The following is a 14562-nucleotide window of genomic DNA, read 5'->3' on the forward strand; positions in this document are numbered from 1 at the left end:
ATTGGATAGACCTACAACCAAACAGAGCAGCAAACGTGTGATGTAGTGGTGCTAGTCCATTTCCAAGCAGGGCACAGCTAAATGGTAAACTAAAGGCCTGAGGCGTTGTGCTGGATGGACCTGCTGACTGGATGCAATTGGATAGACCGACAACCAATCAAAGCAGCTGAATGTGTGACATGTGACTTTTCAAATCTGGACTGAAGACGCTCCTCGGTCAATCATGACCCCAAAACCCACCATATTAAATAAACGGTTGTGATTGGCCTGATCTACAGCTGGTGGAATGCTGTCAGATGTTTCTGCCAGACCAAATGAACATGAGCTTGAAAGACTTGCATGGTTTCCATGTCTTGCAAGTCTTTTGTTAAGCTAAGCTTATCATGTCCTGACTCAAGTCTGCATACTTATCATACAGACGTGAGATTGATATCGATCCTCACTTGGAAAGTAGACCAGTAAGGGCAATTCCCAAAATGTTTAACTATTCCTTTAATATTTTTAGAGCACAAACTATCCAGAAGACAGAGCCATGATCAAATCAAAGAATCCCAAGTTGGAAATGCATCTTTTTTTGTTTTCAGGATGCCTTATGAAGAGTGTACATCCAAAAAATAAAGAACGGACAAAACACTGATGATCTTCCCATTCCCTTGTCTCTGACTATAGGGTAGAGTGGGGAATAATAATTTGTCTTTCTCAAGTAGAATTCATGTAGACTTGTTTTCATCTTGCGTCCTTAGGCCCATTAATTAGATCTCTGCTTCCCTTTAGTGAGTTTCCACTGACCCAACATTAAGATTTATCTCTATAATATGGTCATAAAATGATAAAAATTAATTAACACATTAATAAATAAATCACATACAAATGAATTAGAAAGTTTTATCTTTCATTCAAACAAGCTCCCACAGAGGGTTTTCTGTAAATGTTTACAGCAGAAGAAAAAAAAACCCTAGAAGTTTCTCTCCTTATCAGCCTTGCCAATAATTAATCAGACCTGATAAGCTGCTGTCAGCCACTTTGCCAACAAACAGGTCAGGAGCTGCTGATTCTTGTCGTCAAGTAATTGGTGCCTTTAAGAATAAGCCACCTCAGTCCAGCGGTCTTGGAATTTTACATAAAGCTTTTCCAGAAGCATGCAACTGATTTAACTCATTCAAGAAAAAGACATTACTGTGTACCATTTGTTCCAGTACCTTCCATGTCTACTCTGTGACTCTGAGCTGGTGCAATAAGATTGATGAGAAAGTATGAACAACAGAAGAGCAGACAGACACAGATGACAGACCTATCACTGGGTAACACAATGTAAAACCGGAAACATTTTATTACACCACGGGCCAGCTGACCAGTAAACTGCCCTATAGGCCAGATTTGACTGCATGCAAATTCATTTTAAAGACACTTAAGTAGGACAGGTGCCTGTTGTTGCTTTGGTGTCCTCCAGATGAAGGACAGTTCCCTTTCTCTGTACGTCATCCCTCCTTGTACTCTCAGTCCACCTTGTTCCCCACTTTCATTCATTTCATTACCTCGTGACGGAGTTGATATGACACACTCCTCTCAGTGTCAGCCAAGCACAGTATGTAGGATGTAATGGTGCCATGAAATGGCCTTGAAACTGCTTTGGTATGTTCCTGCGTGAATCAGAGTATTGGGGCCAGGGGATTTAAAGAAGGGTTGGGTCAGCTGCCCCACAATAAGATGGAAATTCTACTCAGTGAAAGATGCATCAAGAAAACTTTTTAACATGACAAGGATGTGAGAAAGTTTTAGCAGTATGGCTAATGTGGGGAAAGATTGTAATTATGCCAAATAAAATATAGTTAAAGGACCAGTTTGTAGGATTTGTTGGCATCTAGATGAGTTTACAGATTACAAACACCTCATATCACTCTCCCCATTGCATGCGGGAGAACCTATGATGGCCACAAAAGTCGCACAAGACACAATAGGCTGCATCTAGAGCCAGTGCTTGGTTTGTTCATTCTGGGCTGCTGTACAAACATGGCGGTGCAACATGGCAGATTCTGTGTAAATCTGACACACTGGATCTTTAAGGTAAAAATATGGTTAAGCAACTGAAACAATTGGTTTGGTTTGGTTTGGTTTGGTTTGGTTTGGGAAAGACAGCTAGTACAAAGGCAAATATCAGTTGTGGGTTTGTGACAAACTCCATTTTGCTGCTTCCTGAATTGACCCTCCTAACTCCCGCCCCTTTTAGAACCTTGGTCAGCTTTCTCCTTTCCTCTTTCCTGTGTTTAGATATGCTATGCGCCAGGCTTGTCTGTGTTGAAAAGAAGAACAAATCATAAGTTAGGAATACTGCATACCTTGCAGCGAGCCCCATGGCAGGGGACGCAAATCAAGCTGGGGTTTCTCCACTATTAGACACTTAATTTTTATTCACCAATTTGTGCTTTCTCTGCATCAAATTCAATGTCCTCTTTCTCTTTAACATAAATGTAAAGGAAATAAAAAGTCAATGACTATAAAGTACAGTTGCATTGGAAATATTAAGGATTAGAACACCAGATCATAAAGATGGGCAAAATGTTTGGTCGGTCAAAACTCCACTCTGGATCCTCTGCCCTTGCACTGCTCGGACATGGTGGTCCCCTTCTTCAGTTCGGACAGTCTACCATCGATAACAGAAAATATTTGTACAGTACTCATTCCCACACTCCAGGAATGGCCCATTTGTAATTCAGATCTGTATTTTGACAGCCTTTTTCTTTTTACGGACAGACTGCGGGCAGACTCGAGCTGGAGGTATTCTCTGGAATTATTTTTTTTTTTTTTAATGCCAGTTTTAGGCTCTGTAACCAGGGAAATGAGGACACTGAGGGACAGATAACTTTCCTGGCTGGTATTCTCTTCCACAAATTCTGATTTAATACTCTTTTATCGTTTATTATTTCTCATGTCATTCCAAGCATGTGAAAACAGAATGTATGCATTAGAGTAGGATGTGCACAAAAACACGGGACAAATTGCATCCTGTATTGATTTACAGGATGATTCTGAATTATACAGGACAGGTGGCAACCCCTGGACAACACTAGCTAGCTAACATTACCTAACTTCAGATAAATGTTGGTATATGTTGCTTTTACAGGTCCCCCAGTCTTCAAAATCCTTTTTTTAAAAACATAAACAAGTCTAGCATATAGCATGTCCAAGTACAGGAAACAGGAAAGGAGAAAGTTGACTGAGGTTCCACCGAGTAACAAGTTTGCTCAACTGTTATTGGAGCACAGAGCAAAAAGGGGCAGGACTTAGGATGGGTCAGTTAGCTTTGAATGTTGGCATGAGAAGTAAATTGTGCAGAATTTTCCAAAATAGATGTTCCTAGGGTAGTGGGTTGCAATATAAAAACAAGTTTAAAAAGGCATTTTCCCTTCATTATACATGTGATTTTCATCTAGTGTTTTAGTTTGAAGACAACGTCACTAAATAGTAGACCGAACAGCTACCTGACCTGCAGGTGATTGAGCCCACTCCACCCAGTCATTACCTGATAGTAGAGTTGATATCAGATGCAGCAGAGGACACAGTACTCATTCCAGCCTCGCTCCTGAACGAGCTCTGTTTGGACCTCTGGGAGGCCAGAGAGCTCCTAGACTCGGACTTCCTCAGCTTGAGCCCGGACAGGATGGATCTCCGGAATAACCCGCCTTTTCTCTTCCCCTTCAGCAGCTCAGCCTCGCTGTGCGCCGTCAGGACGAAGCCTCCACGTGACACGGCGGGGCTGCTGCCGCTGCTGCCTGTGCTGCACATAGACACGCTGGTGGTCAGCGTGCCAGGAACAGGAGGAGGACCGGGAACCACCGCCCCGGTGCGGTCCAGCAGAGCTGTACCGTTGCTGTGCTCCGAACCGGAGCGGAGAGAGTTTATGGAGGTACGGAGCGGGGAGCGGATGACGGCCGCCATGCCGTATGGGACACTCTGGCGAACTCCGTAGCCATGTCGCATGCCGCCAACCCACTGGCCCTGAAACGTTCCTGGAGAAAGAGGAGAAAAATGTATAAATACCTACACAGATATTTTCTTTTATACTTTATGATTTTTTGCAAGACAAAAGATGAAGAAAAACTGGTTGGTTTGGCAAATTTGGTTAAGTGCCTGACCTTCACTGCAGTGCAGAGTATACCCGCTTCCCCAAGCTTTTCTATGAGGCCTTCAAGGACTGTCTCCATCCTACACAATGCATGAGTCAGACCAAAACGAGGCGAGGTAGGTGGTAGGACTGAACAGTTAATCAAAATATAGCAAAATTCAGTGTGGCCAAGAGCAATATCCAAAGATATTGAAGATACTGAATTTTTTTGATTAAAGTAAAATGTGTCACATCATACCATTGTACAGTCAATGAAGCTTCGTGGTGCTACGGAGATGTCCAGGCTAAAAATCATTCTCCCCAGACATTAGAACAAGCTTGTTTGGTACAGCAAAAATCCTATCATTTTTGTATTTTTTTCAGTGAAAATTAAATTACCATTACCACTAAAGGCTCACTTATGCCCACCTTACATACACAAATATATGTCGGTTTCAAATTATGTAATTGACACTGCTCGCATACGTATATGCGTCCTTTACATACGTCAAAGACAATGAGGAAAAGGCAGATGTTTCTTGCAACAACAAACATGGCAACACTGGAGGAGGTTGTAATAATTTAACTTTTGAGAAAGAGGCAAAAGTGGAGGCTACATTGCAGACGGCGGTGGTCTGCATGGCCATTAATTTCATCATGACAGCTGAACAGAAAATTCTTTACCCTCCATAGCTATGGATGGTAGGAAGATAACATTTTTAATTCTGCCCACTAAGCAGTGATTGGTCAATTGTAGTCCCCAACTGGTGGAAATAACAACAATAGATAGATAGACAGATAGATAGATAGATAGATAGATAGACAGATAGATAGATAGATAGATAGATAGATAGATAGATAGATAGATAGATAGAATAAGAAGTACATACATTGAAATACACCTATACACATAAATCGATGGTGGACTCAAGTACAAGTAAAAAAACTGTGCTGCTGCACTGTAGTCAATTTTGATTTTAAAAGTGTAATGCATACTTAAGCAAAAGTAACCAAAAGTGCAAACTTGAAAATCTACTCATAAAAGTAATTTGAGTATTTCTAATTAGTTACTTCCAGCCCTGGAGATACAGATACATATATAGAAGGTTGTACTTCTCTAGTAATTACTTGTGTGTTAAACAGCCTGTGGCTGAAATGGATAGGCAGGATTATTCAACATGAAGTTCAGCCTTGAGAGGATTCTCACCTCTGGTATCTACTGTACTGTGTTCACATGAGTTCCTATGATATACAGTGATGCAGGGATCTTCTGAGTCTTACAGAGGAGCCTTGTTAGCCTGGTAGAACTCTTATTCTCATAGTTTATATTGTGCTTGCTCAGTGGTATTCTGAAATAAATGTGTGTTTTGGGGGCAGTCAATACAGGCTCCACATGAAATATCAGGTTAATCCACCAGCTGCTGGATGTAAGGTACAATACAACTTGAGTAGTGTCTGAAATTTTAATTTTCCTTTTTGCCATTTTGCCACACCAGATAGTCCTGGACATGATTTTTTTATACAATGTGTAGCTTTCATCTCTCTTTAATGCAGCATCACGTTATAATGTTCTACATACTGTTTTTATGCTGTGATGTGTTTACAGTTGTATTTTTTGATGAAATAAAGTAATAATTTGAGGAGTACTACTGTACATGGGAGTGGCTTCCACTTGTCTGTCCATTCGTTCCCATTCATTCACACCATGTCTCTGCACTACCCACACATACTGCTGCATAATAGTCCCCATGTTGCCGAAAAGTAGGGCATCTGTGTGTGTGTGTGTTTGTGTGTGTGTGTGTGTGTGTGTGTGTGTGTGTGTGTGTGTGTGTGTTTCCACCATTCCTCTCTCTCTCTCACACACACACGCACACTCAAACGGAAGTGTGTGTGTTCCAATAGGAGCGCAAGTGATCCATCCCGCCTGCCCGTACCTCTGATGTAACAGCACTCTGATTCATTCTGTAGCAAACGCACTTGCTCGAACCAAACTACATGACCATATAAGGACTGCAACCACGTTCTCCATCTCCATCGCAAACACACACAAACATTTCCCTTGTGGGCTCAAGTGTCAGTGAAGTGGGAAGTGCTGAATGAAGCCGATGGTATGGGCCAATTGTATTCTTGCCTACGTTCACAAACACACTCACACAGGCACAACAAGCACATCCACAGCGCTGTAAAAAAAAAAAAAAAAACTTGAGAGAGAAGTATTGTTGTTTGTGAACCTGCCCTCGCCATTAGGATGATATGCTGCCTCTTATCCCTCGCACACACACACACACACACACACACAAACAAACAAAAACAGTCTGTGTCATAGACAGCTGGCCAGCACATCTGGCTGGGCCTTTGTAATCATGTCAGTACACAGCTGTACGACCATATGACAGACAGATCAAAGAACACACATACACACACACACACAAACACCCGTGCAACAGCGTGACAAGATTACCATTTTATTAAATGGCCGCCAACATGTTTGGAGCAGGGGAGTGAGTCAGACAGCAAAGAAGAGAGACAGTTCTGAGTGAGACAGACAGATAGACAGACAGACAGAGCATCATCTGTGTTTCTGCTGACAGTGCAGAAAGAAAGAATTAGACAGAGAAAAATGTGAATGTGAATTTTGTTATGGCAGCTCTGGAACTTTTTTGGTGCAATGTGTTTATGACAATTTTGTTTTTGTTTTCTTTGTAGGTCACTGTTGTTTATTGCTTCATGTGTAGAGTCATTTCACTCATCTTTTTCTCTTAATTTTATTCTGATATTGAATTTTGTCTCATTGATGTTGCATGATATTAAATTATAATTGTTGTTTTGTGTGCAGACCCCTGGCAGACTAGTGACCACTTTGTGGAGGCTAATGGGAATCCAAATAAAGAATAAAGAATAAAGAAAGTCAAAGCATATAATGAGAAAAATGCTAACTGATTTCAGTACGACCAAAACAATAGGGCTGCGTTCCAAATCGCTTTTTCTTGTAGTTTGTTTTGCAGCTGCCCTTACAAAGTACTTACTGTTACATTCAGCATGCAATTAGGACATTCTACTTCATCACAGCATTGCGTGTTGAACTTTGACTCTCTTGCTCATACATGTACTGCTGTCCATAGTGCAAAGTTTGACGTAAAAAGAAACTGTGTGCAGCTAATGAGCTGTCATCTGTCTGTTCTCTCCAGCAGCTCAGCCGATGTGATGCATCTTCAGCTGCACAGAGAACTGCGGGTCAGAATCGCCCGAAAAGCATGCTGGCTTGTATACAGCAAATGCAGATGCAATTTTTCTTTAAATCATACTGCATTCAACATACTATTGTATGTACTGGGACAAGTCTTTTTTCAGGCATACTAAATAGTACAGTAGCATGAGTATTGTAACACACCTCATGTGTGTCTCAAATCCATACTTCATACTAATTCTCTGCAGGTTTTGAGTATGTTCACACTGGAAACGTGACAAAATAAACTATACTCAAGACAGTACGCATACTACAAAACCTTTAAAATGGAATTGAGCAGCTGCTCACAGTTGTTCAACTATAATTTGACTGTGAGTGGTGATGAAACAGCTCCAGAAAAAAAAAAAAAAAAACAGAAAACAAAAGTTAGCATCAAGACTGCAAACAGGGAAACAATGAGCCCCAACAAACCCTCCTTGTCTCCAGCCTTAATCTTATGCCAAGCTAACCACCCTCTGGCTGTAGCTTCACATTCACCATACAGACATAAGAGTGCTATGAATGTTTTCATTAAATTCTCTACAAGAAACCAAATTAGCATATTTCAAAAAGAAAAATAAATAAAATCCTCAACTTCAAGTTTTAGGGTGACTGACGCCCAACAGCACAACTGTTGATTTCCTTTTACTATAAAAGTGTCAAGTATACAGATTTCTTGTATAGCAACAGCAAAAACAATTTACTATAAATATCAGTACAAAGTGTGTACTTTACTGTTTTGTAGCTACCTAAAATAAAGTTAACTCTTTCTTATCAGGGGTGTAAATGACAAGTTTCAAAATGATACGCTATTATATCAGTTCTTTTGAAAACTACATGATATATGCTGATATCACTCAGTCTGCCACAGTACAACTTCAATTTGATTCAGTTCATGGGTCTGCGATCAATATTACACATTTAAGAAAAAAGCAATAAATGATTTGACATTTTTATGACTGAACTCTTCCAGAACATTTGTGCTATGAGACATGCCACAGGAATTTAAAGCCATATCTTAAAGATGACGATATAGATCAATATTTTCACTTTGCATTGATTATATTTGATCACTGAACATTGAATCAATGTATTGATCCAAATCGATGTATCTGTGCACTTCTGTCTCTCATCCCAATAAATATTTTGTGTAGGAATCAAGGAAAAAAAATGGAAATGTTGTACAGTTTTAGTATACTCCCACAGATTTTGTATCTGTTTTACATTTTCTCCCTCATTTGCCATGTATTGTTTGAAACTACTGCAGCTGTTATAGCTAAGTAAACACTGTGTTTCTAACATTTTGTCCTCACCATTTAGACAGCTGGAAATAGAAGAAAGATCACCAGTTTAACAGAAAACAGTTGAACAGCAGCACGATCTGCAGCCCCCACAGTGACCATAAACTTGAATCAACACCTCTTTCAAAAAAAAACCCCTGAACATCATAACTAGTCATGATGGCAGGATTTACTGCAGGGCTGCTGTATCAGACTGCATTAGGTTTAGCTAGGTGTACCTAAGAAAGTGAGTGAATAAATATATGTGAAGCAGTGTGTGAGTTTTTGTTATTTTGTGATGTGTATACAACCCTCAGAAAAGCCTGAGTGAATCAAATATTCAGTGGGGCACTGGGCTGCTTTTCCAGTGTGGGCCTGTCGCTCTCCATGGTGCTGAAAAACACAGTTTAAGAGGCTGCTGTGGTGATATTCCTTCAAAATCAAACCAATTTACAGTTTTTGTGTGAAAACAGTGCACTACATTGTAAACTCTAGGAGACATAAGTATCTAGCTGCTTTGTAACAAGAGCGACATGCAACAGCAGATTAGGTTATCCTCCACTCATCATTTTCAATATGAAGCTGTCACAGCTGTATTTAAAAAAAAAAAGAAAAAAAGAAAGACTCCTGGATATGTAAAGGCCTCGACCCCGGGCGTACAGTTGTGAGGAGAATCCGCTTCACAACTCGCCTGCCAAAACAATTTCACTGATTCTGCCTGGAGGCCAACAGGAAGCACTCACGAATCATATGGGCCTATAACCCAGGCTGAGGGTTACCGCGGGCACGAGGCGGCCGCACGGAAAGAGTTAACGCGGAGAGATCAAAGCTGCGGAAACATCACAGAGGCACAGTGATTTGATCACGCGCCAACCCCCAGGCTGAATTCATAATTGTCTCTTTAACAAATGCGCGTCTGTTCTCTATTTCTAGGTTAAAAACCATCTGTCTCTCAGGGTCTGCACGAGACACTTGTCAACATCTTCAGTTCACCTTGTTGAATTGTACTATTTCCTATTTTTTTTAAATTAGACCACTATTCATCCATTGTGTTCAGATGACAAGGCGTCAGAATTCACTCACTAGTTCCAGAGGAGTTCATATGCGTCTATAATATTTCACAGTAATCTCAGTTACTACTTAACACCTCAAAATATTGATTTGTGCGGCACAGCGGTAAGAAAGAGACCGCATGGAGCAAGAAGGGCTGTGAAGGAGTTGAAATTGGTTATTTTATGAATTATTAATGTGTTGTTTCACCATGTCAGCACTTGCATGTCAGAGCAGTGTCTGTGTTTGTGTATTTTGAGAGAAATTGGGAAGGCAGAGTGAGATTAGACAACACGAGGTCAAGTGTCTCACACAGTTTGTGCCAGAGAAGCTTTTAGTTGTGGCAGTTTTAATTCTTCAGTTCTTTGACAAAGGTCCACAGTACAGTACTTTACTACAGTAAAGAAATGTGCAAGTGCAACAACAGTAATCAGAGACAGAAAATAGTTCCTATATGAAACTTCTGACAACAAGGCCTGTGGGTTACTTTGAGTAACCAGGTCACGATTTCTGGAAAGAGAAGTTGCTGTTGACTTTTTCAAATGTACTTTTGGCGCTTTGAGCACCACAACCCGAGCGTCATTTAGTTCCAATACACTGGAGAGAGGGCAGACATCTCTGTGGCTGATACCTCCAAGACTCACACCAAAACTATCTAGATGGATAAAAAGAACAACAGGTAAGAGGGAAAACACAGGTAACTCTTTATACTAAGGCACTTGTAATAAGCATTAGTTAAATGGTACTAAGGCCCCAATAATTTGCTTATTAAAATTAATGATAAGATTATATAAGGGTTAATAATAGCATAATCAACATGTTTATTGTTACATTTAAGACATTTATAAGCTGTCTTGTAAAAAACTTGTTGTTCGACTGCTTAAGAAGGTTAATAAAAGCTTTATGAGTTTCTTATAATTGTCTATAATAGCTTTACAAACACATTTATTGAGTTTAACTCATTATTATTATAGTTGCTGTTTTACTAAGCTGTTGTTGATTTCTACATACATCATTATGTATTTATTAGCAATTAACTATGCATTTTGGGGGTACCAGATGTAAAGTATGAACAGTTGTTAAGGTTATTTAATCCTTTATTATGCATTAATTAATGGTTCCCCATGTTTTTTTTTTAATTGTTACTATTTTCAGATGTTTTTCCTCTGCTAGGAACTGTAGTGAAGTATGTAGAAATCTTAGTAAAGCAACATATGTGTTATTGACATAAATATAGTCTTATATTAATGGTAATAAGCATCTTAGGGCCTTATTACCTATTAACTAACACTTACTACAAGCATCTTAATATAAAGCGTTATCAAAATATGTAGTCTTGATTCTGGGGTGAACCCATCAACATTGCTGGTACAACAATTCATCATTAATAACTAAAATGCTGTATTTCCACAGCTTGGTATAACTCAGCTCAACAGGACTTGCTTGTAATTGTCCATTCTTCTGTGGTTTTCCATCAGCAAAAGTTGGTGAGAGTAGCTGGTGCTTTTTTTGGTATGTAGAGGTTCCAGATGAGCTGACCTGATATGAAAAGGTGGAGTGAAAAACACTCTACAGAACTGATTTGTCAGAGAGAATCATCACTAGAATCATCACTTTTGCACACAGACATCCTGCACATTTTATTATTCAGTAGATACAGATTTTAAAAAATGGCATCCCACAAAACCATGCTGAAAAGTTCAGGATAACCTCCATTGTTCCTGCATGTTTGTGACACACTGAAGATGATGTCACAGCAGTTTCACCTGCCATTGCTTTGACAGCTAAGAATCCAAGCTACATTGAGGGGGTACAAAAGAGCGGTGGGAAATGAAATTGAGAAAAATACCTAGTACCCAAGGTGGATTGAGTTGAGCCAAGCCAAGACGAGCCATACCATGCAGTGAAAAAATGGCATAAGACCCAAAGCATGGAGAATTTAAGATGGTACAACATTTAACCTATGATGTCTAACATTAACATATTAAAGTATCTCGTAATGCTAGACATATGCTAGATATTTTGTTGAGTTGTGTACTATTTTCCCAGCAAAATTCAAACTAAGATAAATCCATAATTCAATCAAAGTAACAATGCCTTTCCTACTAGCCGCTAGCTGCCGATATCCACCAGGATATGTGTCAGATATGTCAGAGTGAGGAAGGAAGATGACGAACATGACTAGATGTGAATAAAACTTTAATACATTACCTCGTCCATGAACTCTAATTCTTAAACTTAAAGTCCCGTCAGATAGATTTGCATCGGGGATGGTAGTTGTTTATCAATGAAGACAATAAGTCCCATGACCCCATGCTACTTCATGACATTAAACTACATCTTTGATGTTGTTTTAATGTGAGAGACCCCTCGCAGCAGTATTAATTTGCATTATTTAATGATTAACAATTTCCCAGAGAGGCTGCTCACACCACAGTCAGGGCAGAGAGCACTCCAGCCCGGGGTTTGTTTCAGTCAAGGGGTCGGGAGACACACACAGTGAATGTTAGCCACACTATTGATGGTAATGTAATATGTTACCACGATATGAAATGAGAAAAAAAAAAAATAAATAAGAATGTGAAGTTGAGATTCTGCTTAAAAATGTATCTTTCACAAAAAACACAAGTTTCTCAGTTTTTTTACCTGGAAAGTGGATTTTTTGATGCGACCAATGAACATTAAGGCGCTTCAAAAAAAAAAAAAAAAAAAAAAAAAAAAAAATTAATGAAGCTATAACAAAATGTTTTTTGTGTTTGAAACTATGAGATCTGTTCTTTCTTTTGATATATATCATGTTAACATATTCATAGAACTGAATATTCAGTGGGTGTTGAAAAATGCTGGCACTGGCTGGCAACTTTAAAAAAATAAAAATAAAAATGCTGGCAGGGAAAGTTAATCTGCAAGGGAAAAAAAATAAAATAAAACTGCACATGGGTAGGGGAAAAAAATTAAAAGACCTTACCCCGAGACTATCCTCAGTAAGAAGAAAATCTAAATAACCCTGCCCCTTTTTTGACCTTCCTGCCCTGCTATTAATTTTCATATAGTCCCTAATGAATAAGAGTTTTAGAGTTAGAGCTGCAGTACCATGCCATCCCAAGTGATTCCAGGGCAAACTCCCTCATTAGTATGTCCAGTGAGTCAGTATTGTATTAGCAGTGGAGCAGGGCAGACTTCCAAGATGGATATTTAGAGTTTTCATGTTTCAGACAGAGCTGCTAATCCTCACTACAAACATCAAACCACTCCCATTACATAAGCTAAAGCCTGCAGTGGGCTTGTTGTTAGTAGTAAAGGAGGTGTGTATTAAAAAAACGCACCAAAGCAGAATGCCATGGCATGAATACTTTCTTAACCGCACAACTGGAGAGAATCTGTGTGAAATCAAAAAAAGTGATGCACAAGTGTTGAGGAGGTGGATTTTCCTTGACGCCACTGTTTATTGGTGATGTGTCACTTTTTTGTGAAGTGATGTGTGGGTATCATGTGCAATGCTTTTAGGAGAAAGAAGTAAATTTAGTGCACTTAGACATGTGAATATATGTCTTTGAATGCTATGAAATGATACTGTAATGTAAGAAATAGCAAAGACAGAGAGAAAGAAACCAGTTAGGCAGGATAAGCCATACGATCAGGTCACGCAGACACATCAGCTGCTGAGAAAAGCAACAAAAGGAAAGACAGATGGTACACTTAAGAAATATAGACAAGACAACTGACAGGCAACAAGTCGTGCAAACAGACAAACAGACAGGAAAAGCTAAACTATGGTCAAATCGCTGACCATTAAAAGCAAGGGAAGTCAGTTCAAAGCTAAACCTCTGCCTGGGTAAATCACTGTGCGGGACCGTTATCCGTTTAAGAGATTTTGCTTAGGCCCTTTTTCTGTCTGAGTCTTTCAGATTTCCCTTTTAGGATTATTTATCTGCTCAGAAATGTAATGAAAACAACCTGTCACAACATGGTGGTCTGCCCTGAACATTTTGTAACTGATGGTTTTTGTCCTCATGAACTCACTGTATGTATGAACTTTGTCTAAATACAAATGGACTGTCCTCAATTGTTTGTACATAGACAAGTATGTATACTGAGGGTTACAGAAGGGTTCTCCTTGAAGTGCCAGAGGTTCTTCTCAGAACCATTTGCTTCTGAAGAACCCTTTTTTGAAGAAAGCATTTGTCAAGGGTTCTTTGTAAAACTAAGTGTTCCACTAGGAATGTTTTTTATGCAAAGAACCCTTTTTGGAAGAAAGAGTTTTTCAAAAATTGTTGAAACCCTTGAAGAACTCTCACGTTAAGGGAGTAAGTTAAGTATGTACCATAATATAAAAGGGTTCACAGTAGAACCCTGGGAACCCCTGGGTGGGTTCTCAGGGGTTAGACAAAACCCTTGGAATATTAAAGGGTGCTTGGTAGAACTCCCTGGGTAGGTTGTAGATAAAACCCTCAGAATATAGAAGGTTTCTTGATAGAACTCCCCAGTTGGGTTCTAGATAAAACCTTTGGAATATAAACAGTTTCTCAGTGGAACTCTCTGGGTGGGTTCTAGATAAAACCCTTGGAATATAAAAAGGTTCTCGGAAGAAGCCCATAGGTGGGCTCTTGATAGTACCCATAGAAGTTGGAAAAAATCTAGATAGAACCCCTAGAAAAGATTCCGGGTCGAACCATTACACCATCGAACATTTTGTCCGTAGAACCTCTCATAGGAAGTTCCAGGTGAAACCTTTCACAGATGGTTCTAGGTATAACCTTTTATGTTGGGTTCTAGGAAGATCACTCTGAAAGGGTCCCAAGAGGAACCTTTATTAAAGGCTTATTAAAAGGGTTCTCCAATGGTGAAATGTTAAAGAACCCTTTATGGTTCTAGCATCTTTATTTGTGTAGCTTTATCTAGTG

The 14562-nt window shown here is 39.5% G+C and overlaps 1 protein-coding gene across 1 annotated transcript in view; it reads right to left on the bottom strand.

The window, feature by feature from the left end:
• Positions 1-14562, bottom strand: part of jph3b (junctophilin 3b) — a 75541-nt gene that overhangs the window by 47122 nt on the left and 13857 nt on the right. Inside the window, exon 2 of the mRNA XM_084734447.1 lies at positions 3521-4007. Coding sequence (XP_084590573.1) covers positions 3521-4007 — 487 coding nt within the window. The remainder of the gene's footprint in view (positions 1-3520; positions 4008-14562) is intronic.

This window comes from Lutjanus erythropterus, chromosome 13 (assembly GCF_056507025.1).
Source record: "Lutjanus erythropterus isolate fLutEry1 chromosome 13, fLutEry1.hap2, whole genome shotgun sequence".
Lineage (NCBI taxonomy): Eukaryota > Metazoa > Chordata > Actinopteri > Lutjaniformes > Lutjanidae > Lutjanus > Lutjanus erythropterus.